The sequence below is a fragment of the Nicotiana tabacum genome, chromosome 10 (assembly GCF_000715075.1).
Source record: "Nicotiana tabacum cultivar K326 chromosome 10, ASM71507v2, whole genome shotgun sequence".
In the NCBI taxonomy this organism is placed as follows: domain Eukaryota; kingdom Viridiplantae; phylum Streptophyta; class Magnoliopsida; order Solanales; family Solanaceae; genus Nicotiana; species Nicotiana tabacum.
Genome location: NC_134089.1, coordinates 67,025,224 through 67,036,827, shown reverse-complemented (window position 1 = coordinate 67,036,827; position 11,604 = coordinate 67,025,224). Strand labels below are relative to the sequence as shown.

General features: G+C 37.1%; 1 protein-coding gene across 2 annotated transcripts; it reads left to right on the top strand.

The window, feature by feature from the left end:
* The first annotated feature begins 2,473 nt into the window (after window positions 1-2,473).
* On the top strand, window positions 2,474-4,347 carry LOC107791078 (calcium uniporter protein 5, mitochondrial-like). Of its 2 annotated transcripts, XM_016613075.2 has the most exons (3): window positions 2,474-3,148; window positions 3,463-3,585; window positions 3,753-3,886. In XM_016613075.2, the coding sequence occupies exons 1-3, from the start codon at window positions 2,750-2,752 to the stop codon at window positions 3,822-3,824; spliced, it is 594 nt and encodes a 197-aa protein (XP_016468561.1). In that variant the 5' UTR covers window positions 2,474-2,749; the 3' UTR covers window positions 3,825-3,886. The 2 variants fall into 2 exon arrangements, with proteins under 2 accessions (XP_016468561.1, XP_016468560.1); XM_016613074.2 differs by having other exon boundaries at window positions 2,492-3,148; window positions 3,463-4,347.
* Window positions 4,348-11,604: the final 7,257 nt, after the last annotated feature.

The following is an 11,604-nucleotide window of genomic DNA, read 5'->3' as shown; positions in this document are numbered from 1 at the left end:
TGGAGGTAAGTAAGTTAAACCTAAATCTATGGTTTATACATGAACTTATCTCTAGATTTAATACCAAAATATTGATTTGAACAAGAGAATATAGGGATTTTGAGATCTAGAACTAGAATAATCCAAATTGAGTCTTGAGTATCCAAATAAACTCCATATGGAAAAATAAACACAAATTTGGACTCGCGGGGTTATGGGTAAACATGATCTACCCATATACTCGGGTTTTGATTATGTGTGTTTGGGTTGACTTTTTGGGAATTGATTAACATTATTGTTTGAAATTGATTCATTTGACTTTATTTGACCTTATTGAGTATTGTTTGATTAGAATTGAGTTGGTTCAAGGTGATTCTAAAGAAAAAGCGATTTTGGAAGGTTGATTTGACTTTCAAATGTAAATATCTGTCTGGATTTGGCTCGAGGGAATTTACCTTAGAAGATTGACCTTGTTTGATTAATTTGTATATATTGGGAGAATATATGTGGTATGGCGAGCGTATATACATGTGTCATGGGCTATTCATGCTTGGAGCAGAATTTTAGGCTACTTTATGCTTTCGATTTACATCACATGCTCCTTATGACTCGTTATTATTCTTGTGTGATTATGTGAGCTCTCTTAATTATGCTAGAAACCATGTCTTAGACTTTTGGTAGCTTGTTGACTGTATATGTCTATTTGTGACATCATGTCCTACTTGTTCTAGCTGTAATCACACTGTTCATATGCACATGTCTTTGCAGATCCAAGTGTTGGCACTAGCAGAGCTAAAGAGTAAATCATCGGTGTGCTAAGGAGACTTGAGGTAGTATAATTTATTCATTTGCTGGCTTCGAAGTCACCTTACTTTCATGTTTTAAGACTATTGCTTACTTCAAACAGTATTATATTTATTTCAGACTATTGTATTCTGACAATCTTAGAGCCTATGTACTCGTTGATGCCAGTTTTTGGGGGGTTATATTACTGTTTTCGCATATTGTTGTTGGTTTTAGACTTATTTAAGCTTTAATCTCATTTAGACTTGATATAATGCTTCATTTCTGCTATTTACTCGTTAGTTGTGTGATTAGTTCACTTAACCGGCGTGTTAGGTTCCATCAAGATCATTGGTGAGATTTTGGGTCGTGACACCAATAATGAAGTCTTCAAATCACAATGATGTTAGTTCAATTTCTATTCGAGGAAATTTGACATACCACGACCAAGAGGCTGTAGGATATTGATTGTCAGCAAGGGCTAAACACCTTCCACGAAACTTCCAACACCAAACTTATTTTCAATGTGTGGCGTTTACCTTTTGTCATCTTGTTCTTGTCTGACCTTTATTTAATTCTTGATTATTTATATTAGCCCTTCTTTTTACCATGTTTTAAAGGACAAAATAATGGAAAGAGAATATCAGAATACTGACTTCCTCTTTTGTGGTCAACAAAACATTGCCAACGAATGATTTAGGCAATAATATAATATTTATTAAAAAAACAAAAAGAAGATTGTACTCCCATTTTATATTAAGTTAAGCAACTATTTAGACACATCGACGTCCCAATTCCTCGTCCTAATTTCTATATATGCCTAACAAGGTACAACCACATCTAGCGCAGTAAATACAATCTCTTAAATGTGCAATAAAAGATGGTTTTGACTAATTGGGTTATAAGCCATGTTTAGGCATGCAAGAATGGCTATAAAAGAAAAATAAATAAATGAACTGATATTGATAAAAAGAAAGGTAATAATAATAAGTGATGTTGGTGTGCTGATGTTAACCTAGTATATGTATGTATAAGCAACGTCGTAGGCAATGTTTAATTGGGACTAGTGGAAAGAAGAATCTCTTAACATGAAATTTAATATTGTATATATAATGTTTGATTTTATTTTACTTTTTCACATAAAATATTTGTATACAAAGAATATAATATGGGTCAAATTATTCTTTTCAGCATAACTACTAATTGCATAAGTTATGTGAAATTTTATGAATTGTTTTACGTAGGATAAAACACAGAAATAGAATGTGGTGATGAGTAATACATTGATTATACTCCCTTCGTCCCGTTTTAGCTGCCGCTTTAGTTATTTTTACGTTCAGTAAGAAAATAATAAATACAAGGTATAATTTACTAAGTTACTCATATTAAATATTATTTGAGAAATAAACATTATTAAAAAAGAATTCTAGTTCTTTAATATTAAGGGTATTGTTAAAAAAATTAACAATGTTAGTCTTGAATATCTAAAGTGACAATTATTTTTGAACAATTTATTTGAATTCAAAGAGACAACTAAGATGAGACGGAGGGAATAATAACTAAATGACAAAAATAACTAATATTTCATCACTGTTAAGTAAAGATATATATTTTTTTACACAATACATTGTTTTAAAAAAAAATTATTAAGCTGGTAAAAAATGATACCCCACGCATCAGCCATATCCATAGTTGAGTGGAGTAGTATGTATATTTAAAATGAAAATTTCTCTTTTATAAAGAAGCTGAATGGCTGGTGCTATATTCCGCGTCCAATGGTTGCTACTATAATAAATCGCCACTTGTCATTCAACTCTGTTTTAGGGGACCGTTCATGGACTCCCTTTAAACGGTTTTTCTAGCAGTCCGTCATTCTCGTAGCCATAACTGTTCTCCTGATTTTATTTTGCCTTTGAATATTTGTCCGTACATTCTTTATACGTAAAACTGTTGTAAACAAATTATAGCAAAGAAAAAACTTGAAACCATGTGGAAAACTTCATGTTATGTGTTGAAACGGACGGTTACATCAGCTGCAAGGGCAAACAAGAATGGGTTAATTAGTCAACATGGATGGTTTAACGGGTCGAGCCGGGTTATGGGTGGGTATTATTTCAGTTCGGGAGGAGAAAACAAGAATGGGAATGGAGGGTTAATTAGTCAAGAGGAAGCAAAGAGGTTGATGAGATTGGTGAATGTGGAGGAGCTGAAGACGAGGCTAGGGATGGAGAGTAAAGAGGTTATTGGGTATTCGGAGTTACTGAGAGTGTGTGAGAATATTGGTTTGGCGAAAACACAAGGCGAAGCTGTGGCTTTTGCAAGAGTGCTTGATGAGGCTGGGGTAATTTGGCTTTTCAGAGATAAAGTTTATCTTCACCCTAATAAGGTATTTTTCTCTTTTAATTTCACCCCTTCTTAATATATGGATTTTCTTTTTTGCCCACATGGAGTCGGTTGGAACCCGACAAATTCGAAGATAAAGTGCTCCCTACTAAATGAAACTCCAATTGATAAGACATCTGATTAAGGACGAAATATAATATGTATGAATGTATCTTTCATTCTTTTTTTGTATGTGGGATAGTGGGAAAAGGGGTTTGATTTCTTTGTATATGATTTACTATGATTTAATGTATCTTTTAAGTCCAACTTGGTTGTTTCTGAATTTGCATTTGACTAATAATACTTTTATATGTGCAGGTAGTTGATGAAATAAGAAGGGCAGTGCCTCTAGCACTTCTACCTGAAGATGATCCTACAAAAGATGAGCTAAAGAATCTGCAGGAGAAGAAGGATAAAATTGATGAGGTTGCACATAAGCAGGTGCGTCGCATTTTGTGGACTGGATTGGGGGTTGGTATTTTACAGATTGGGCTCTTCTTCCGCCTTACCTTCTGGGAATTCTCTTGGGATGTAATGGAACCAATTACATTTTTCACTACTAGTACTGGTTTAATACTGGGATATTTTTACTTCCTCATTACTTCTAGAGACCCAACATACCAAGATTTGTTGAAGAGGCTTTTCCTTGCAAGGCAGAGGAAGCTCATCAAAAAGAATAATTTTGATATTCAGAGGTTTGTGGAGTTACAAAAGAAATGCAAATTACCCATCAATGGACAAGCATCGCTCAAACATCGCTTAGGGATACAACTGGAACTGGAGGATCTTTTACATGGTCACTGAAACACATCTCTCACATACATACTTCATTTACTTATCTTTCAACCAAGGCAAACCAGATTGTTTTGGAAGAGAAGTGAAATCTTTTTTGGGGGAATTCAGAAAATTACTTAAAAGTAACCAACCAAACACCTTTTTAGAAGAAAATTTTCTTAGAGCTGTACAAATGGGCATGTATTCTTCAACATCTTCTTTCAAGGTAGGCTTAGAAAGAAGTAATTCTTGACCATCATATTTCAATTAAGCTTACAGATCTCATATGTTAGCTTGTTATCTTGAAGTTGTATGTAGAGACTGATGTTATACATTCGATTTTGAATTTTTGTTGTTCCACTAGTGATAATGTAGCTTGTAATATCGAAAAATTGGGCGAAGATTGCAAAGAATATAATCGTGATTGCATAGATGCTTTTTATACTAGATTCTTTGTTGGTGGGATAAGAGGGTTAGCTAAATTTACTCTTTTTTTAGTTGACGACTAGTAATTTACCTTTCCGTAGGAGAAGGTATCAAATATGTATGACGCGGACACATCTCTTCTTATCTTTTCTTGATTTATCTTTCACTCAATGTCTTCTTCAGTAAAGACCTCATTGTCTTCTTCATACATGGGCTTGACTAAGGATTTGCAAATGTGAGGAATAGGCTTCGAGATAACCAAACTATTTTTATTTTTTTTGCGGTCTTTGGCCCATTTTCGATCAGCTTCTGTGGGCTTGAATCCTAGGCCTAAAGTGTCTCTCTTTTCGTAAGCCATGATGGGCTCAGTGATGCCTTGCAGAGATGCCCCTAGCCCTTTTCCTGGTTTGTACCATTTTTCAACATCTGGGTTGCTTGTAGTAGATAGTGCGGTCCCCTCTTCGCATCTATCAGCGACTACTATGTCGAAGGCATGGTAAACAATAGATTCGTTGTCCTTTCTGGCTTCGAGGCATGGGATTGAGGGGTCTTTATATATTGAGAGCTCATCCTCCTCTTGGACAACTATTTCTTGGTTGTCATGCTCAAATTTGACTACTTGATGGAGCGTGGAGGCGATGGCCTGAGCAGTGTGGACCTACGGTCTTCCAAGGAATGATTTTTAATCCTTGAAGGGTGGAGACAGGGAAAATATTGACCCCTGAATCGCCATCAATCATCTCTATTCACGTAATGCTCCTAGCACTTGACGGTCACGTGAAGGGCTCTATTAAGACCGCCCCATGAATAGGTAATTTACTATCACTGAAAGATATCTTGTTTAGATCAAAGAATCGTTCAGCCATTCTCTCTATTGGCTCACTGTTGTCGAATCTAGGATATATGCTTCATTCAAGGTTTCGATCAGCACCTTGCAGTGTTCATCTCAGCTCAATAGTAATGACATGAGAGATATTTAAGCCAGAGTCTATCTGACTTGTCCCACTATATAGTATCCGGGGACCTTCATCTTTTTATATAATTGCTCCGCTTCTTCATCAATAACAGGCTTCTTTAGAGGCATCCTGTTATCCCGATTCTACTTTGCCTTTCTCAACTCTTCTAGTTTATAGTACCTCCCAGACCAAGTCATCTCATTGACATCTTCCACGATCTCTTTCCCTTTATATGTGACTATAGTCTTGTTATAGTTCTAAGGGAATGTCTTGGTATCTTTTATCGGGATCTGGGATGCAGGACTGATCACTACAGGCTCTGTCAGCCTTTCAAACATTCTTGAGCCTCGTGAAATCTTTGGTGGCCCTCCAAAGACATATAATTTTGGCACATTCAGATTGAACTTCTCTTTATTTGCCGCCTTGGGAACACTCAAAAAGAAATGCTCTTTGCTTGATTCCTTCGGAACATACAATACCAATTTACCTTTAGGCACCAACGCAGTTCTTATTTTGAGCATTGGATGATCGGAGTTTTCTTCTTCTTGGCTTCTGCAATTGCTTTCGATTTTTCTTCGGGAGAAGTAATGGCCACTATAGATTTTCAAGTTGGCCAGCATTCTTTATCACCACATATCATGCCAATCACCGGCCCATTATTTTGAGCATGTAAAGGATTGTTGGTAACATTGGGAGCCTCCTCCTCTCGGATCAAAATAGCTTTTGTCTTAATCAGATCTTCCACAACTCTCTTTAAAGTCCTAATATTTTCAGTATCATGACCTACGGCCTCTGAGTGATATTCACTTGCATCTGCTCTGAATGATAGTGAGTCGGGGTCTGCCTTTTTAGGAGCTGCTTGCTGCAACAAATCTAAGCGAGTCAATTTTCTTAAAAAGGCTAGAACATGACTCTCTAATGAGAGTGAAGTTGTTTCTTCTTTGAGGTTCCCTTGTGCGGGGATTGTGCTGTGGGAAATTTGGCTGAGGATGAGGGTTGCGTGGGGCCTAGTAATTTGTATTTTAGGGACATAGATTTTTGGAAGGTGGAGTTCTCATCTATTAATTCGGTGGTTGTGTGTAGGATTGTGTGTTCATCATCACGTATTGCGGTGGGGCCATAACATAGAAAAAAATTTGGTGGGAATAGTAGTGTTGTGGTGCTTTGGTTTGCATGTATGAGTGGTTGGGGATTCCCCGGGAAGTTGAAGCCATCAAAGCTCCTTCTTCTCTCTTCTTTTTGTTAGCCAGGCTTCTTGAGCCATTTTAAATGGCTTAGATGTGTCTTTGAGCGCGACTTGGCTTATAATCCTTCGAGTATTTAAAATATTTTTCCACCATCTCACCTATTTTGATTTCCTTGGCAAAATGCTTGCCTATGGCGGACATCATATTTTGGAAATAGTTAGATTCTTGAGCTTGGAGGAAAAATATTATTATTTCAGTTTTATCTATGGGAGGCTTGACCCTTGCCTCTTGTTCCTTTCACTTTATGGCATACTCAAGAAAGCTTTTCGTAAACTTCTTTTTCAAGTTTGATAGTGAGTTGCGGTCAGGAACAATGTCGATGTTGTATTAGAATTGCCTAATAATGTCCCGAGCCAGACCATCCCACACGTGCCAGTGCGAGATCTCCTAATCTATGTACCATTTTAAGGCGACCCCAATTAAGCTTTTACCAAAGTAAGCCATTAGCAGTTCTTCTTACCCCCCCCCCCCCCATCCCACCTAACTGATTGTGCTACCTCTTTAAGTGAGCAATGGGATCACCATGCCTATCATACTTTTCAAATTTTGGGATTTTATGTCCAAGAGGCAAGTGCACATAGGGGAACATGCAAATGTTACCAAAAGACACACTCATCTGGCCACTCAGACCTTGTATGTTTCGCACACTTTGTTCTAAACTCCTCAACTTCTTTGGTATTTCTTTCTATTTAGTGCTCTTGGCCGACTTCTCAACCTAGACCGGAGAACCATAGTGAGGAATTTGGTTAAAGGAGTTGGGTGTTATGTAAATCACCTCGGCTGAAAGGTAGGGGTTCTGAGGGGTAATGATTTGTGGTTCGTTGTTGGGCTATTGTATGTTAGGTTGTGGGGAGATATAGACGGGAGTGGTGGTGAGGACCACCAATGCAACTCTCGGTAATGGTGTTTGAGGACGGGTAGCAAAAGGCATGGCAACAACATTGTTGGGTGTAGGCCCGTACCAATAGGGGAAAAACGGGTCATGCACAGAAATATGGGGATAGAGCTAGGAGGCTCTCTTCCGTTAGACCAAGCTTCCCATAATTCCATCATCCTTATTTTCAGAATTCTATTTTCCTCTAGAGTAGCGAATTCTGGAGAAATGGCCAGAGTTTGACTGTCCTCGGAGTTGATGATGGGGAGATTGCTTTGAGTAATCATGGGGACACTTCCCTTTGACTGGAAGAAATAAGGATGTGATGTCGCGATAATACAAACCAACCACCTGCATAAACCTTGCCTATTTTTTCACACACAATATGCATGATAGTTTGGAGCATTTAGCAGATAGGAAATCACACGTAGTTGTGCCATGCACCTAGCATTTAAATGCTTTTAGCATGTACCTGAAAGGTTGCATGTGTCATCCTGGCTTTTGAAATTATTCCACCTCTCGTTTGTGTCTTTCTATTCTTTTATTCCTCTCAGATCTCTTTTTTCTTTTTTTACTCTCTGGTTTTTCTTCGTCTCTTTTAAACAGTCTTGAGTTTTGAGCAAGAATTCGATTGCACCCTTTAGGGGTAGATTACATATCATGACACCGCATGAATCAGATCCTTACATAATTCAGGAATAGACATATTAAAATGAAAAAAAAAAGAATCTTTTTTGGTTTTCAATATTCTATTAAACAAATTCTTTTTGGGTTTTTCATTACATGACTCAAAGCAAAAATATAATAAAAGAAATACCAAAAATAGACTCGATAAATATAAGTCTAATACAAGATAAAAAAACTCTAGATTAAAAAACAAAAAGACTCTAACAACTCTGATCTCGCCAACCAATTCTTTTGGTTGTCTCTTCATTCATTGCTCTAAACTATTTCCTATCTACTTGTGAAGAACCTACAAATCGATAGACATGTCACACGAAGCTCATTGTTGTAGCAAAGAACATGGTCTTGCTCATTTCTCATAGTCAGAATGCTTTTGTGAAATATATTCAGCTATTTTCCAAATTCTTCTCTTAGTGTCCCTTTAATCTTGGAACATTCTTCAGATCTGTTGCTCTTGGGTTTGAACCACTTGTAAGGCCACTTCTTTCTGGTTTTGAAAGTTTACCACATCACTTTCCAAAACGATTAAGCAAGTCGTAATAGTGCTCTCTCTACCTCAAATTCTTTGACAGGCAACTCATGGCTTCTTCAAGGGCACTTAATTCTTTTCTTAAGCCAAAGATTTTTTCATCATGGTTTTGTTTAGCTTGGCGAGACAACCTTAAATGGTTTTCTGTATCTTCTCCTAGCCATATTATCCTTTCCTAGGCTTTGTCCAATTCTTTCTATTTTTTGCAAATAGAATCATAATATATCACTTTCTCCCTCGGATTTGCGATGGTCTTTTGGTCTTTCCAGCTTCGGGTTGATACTCAGGTGTGCTCTTGATATGTTGGATCTGTTCTTTAAGGGCGTCATTCTCACGGATCAACCTTTTTCTTTCTCCCTCAGCTTCTTAGGCTTGCAAGTCTTTTTCAAAACTGATGACTGTCACCTTTTCTTGTAATGTCGTAATATTGGCCCGATAATCTTTTTCTTCTCTCCCCAGGTCCATTGCTCTTGAATTCTGTCATTGAAATTCTGGACGTGCGACCTCTTTGCGGGTCTCTCAGGTCCATCATTCACACAAGAACTTTTATCGTACCATGTAACGTACCCCGGATCCACCTGACCTTTTGTTGGATCTTGCACTTGTGTATCTGATTTCAAATAGCAGCATTTGTCCCAAATTTTTTGAGTTAGAGTTTTAGGGAGTGCGGCCTCTGGATGTAGCTCAATTACATGAATGTTGAAATCTTCATTATCCGACAGTACTTGATATCCCCAGGTAGCGTACGACTCTGTGCGCGACATATGTTTGGACACTTTGGAGACCCATCAATAATGGATAGATTTTGAGGGCAGACATATATGTATAACCTCTCTAATTAGGAGACATCCCAAGGTCCACTCAATCTGATTTGCGATCAAAGATCTTAAACGAGCCATCCAGGCTCCCACCCCTACAGAAGCATTGTAGTCACTGATCCGTTCTTCATCTTTTTTGATGTAATTATTCTTATTTGTGCCATGGCTCCTATACCTGGGATGGTGACGGAGATGCTCGACTAACCACATATGTAAGAGAATATTGCATCTTTTAAAGACATTTGGCTCCGCTTTGCACAGGGTCAATGCTTGATAAATATCTGAAAGGATGATTGGTGCAAGGGTATGATGGGATTTTGTGTTCAAAACTTGCACAACTTTGGCTAGAGGGGTATCAATCTTTTGTACCTTGTCTGGAAAGTTCATTATTCTCAAAAATGTCACCATAAAGGAAAAGCATTTGTGAAGCTCACATACTTCTTTGCTTCTTTTGTTACGATGCTCTGCTTTGTGCACATCAAAACTGTTTTGCTGCCCAAATTTAGTGTATAGGAAATAAAACGAGCAGTATCCCTTGTTCAAATCTATATTTTTGACTTGTTTGCTAAAGTTCAAAAGATCTAAGAACTGGTGTGAGGTAACGACTCTTGGTAAGATGAGCTTCTGATTTCGCAGATCCCTCCAAACCCAGTGTAACTTGCTATCTCTTCCAATGTAGGAATTAGCTCAAAATCGGAGAAATGAAACACGGGCTGGGTCATAGAAAGGTATCAATTCTTATATTAGGTGCCTCCGAGGTTTAACCTTCATGATATCTGTCAATGCTCCCAAATGTTAGCAATTTCTGTCCATTCTCTCTCATGTTGTTCTACAATATTTGGAGTTTAAGTGGGGTATCATCACAACTTTTAGAGCCAGGTTTTGAACTTGCTTATTCTTTACCTGTGGGTGATGGAGGTTAGGGTTGACACTACTCTTTTTAAAAATTAATGCAAATTACACAAAAATAACTTTGGCATAGAAAGTGAAAAGTGGTTTTTTTTGCAAGCACGACCATTCAACACTTCCAGGCAATACTTTTAGGATTATCTTTGTTAAGTAAGGTAATTATGGTGACAAGCGACATCAAGTCAATGAATACATCTATTTCAGCGAGAACAGCCATTTGGCACTTAAAGAGAAGGATCTAGGGCTATTCCAAAAAAGAAAAAGAAAAACGGTCTGGATAGAGCCAAAGCTAAGTAGGCTTACTTGTTATTGAAAAATTTGACACACTTCCTTCTTTTGGTTATTTTTGTAAAAGTGAAGGCCGAACCTGATAAAGGTTACCTACGTATTTCACTGCCTAGTAAGAATTAGACCCAAGTAGTTTAGTGATTTTTTTGAAATTGGAGAATATTTCAAAACTCTCTATCTATTTTCAACACCCTTGGAGTAAAATTTGACTGATATAATCTCATATTTTAGTCACTTATTGCACTCTAATTTACTGCACTTTTATTGTGTTTGAGCTTTAATCGCTAGTATTTTATACTTATTGTGTATTTTATGACTTTTAAGGGTATGACTTTCATTTGGGATATTGATTTTAGTGTTTGATTGAAAGGGGAGGCGGTAGTTGGCAGATCTGGGAAGCTTGATTTGGTGATTACATTGCTCAAACTTGGTCACTTAGAAAGAATTTAGAGAACTTTTCTTAGTTTGAGTACTCTTGGTTATTATAATTTCTAGAAAAAGGTAAACAATGTATACATTTGACTAATACTTAGTTTATATGTCCAGGTACCTGGATCTGCACACAAAACATGTGTAGAAGAGTAGCATGAATACATCACAACGGTACTCAGTAAGTGCAAGCCTAACCTCGGTAAACTAGCGACGAGGTCAGGTCAGGGCACTACCGGTATGTAATAAGTAAGACAAAAGATATAATAATGTGAAAATACTGAGAATCTAACAAGAAGAATTCTACAAAAAATAACAACACAACACATAATGATAAACAACAGGGACGTGAAAATACAAGAGGGGTGAATTGTATATTTTTAAATTTAATCTCTGTTAGTTGACTGGTTTTTCAATTAGTCAACTGGATAAAATAACTAACAGTTATAATAACAGAATATAAGATGCTGAAAGTAAATGCAGGAAATAAAGACACCGAAATTTTTATACTGGTTCGGATTCAATG

Bases quoted from the DNA above. Each gene is read 5' to 3' on its own strand.
- LOC107791078 (XM_016613074.2), top strand. From the start codon at position 2,750: ATGTGGAAAACTTCATGTTATGTGTTGAAACGGACGGTTACATCAGCT. The intron at 3,149-3,462 runs GTATTTTTCTCT...TTATATGTGCAG, and splicing joins TTTATCTTCACCCTAATAAG to GTAGTTGATGAAATAAGAAG.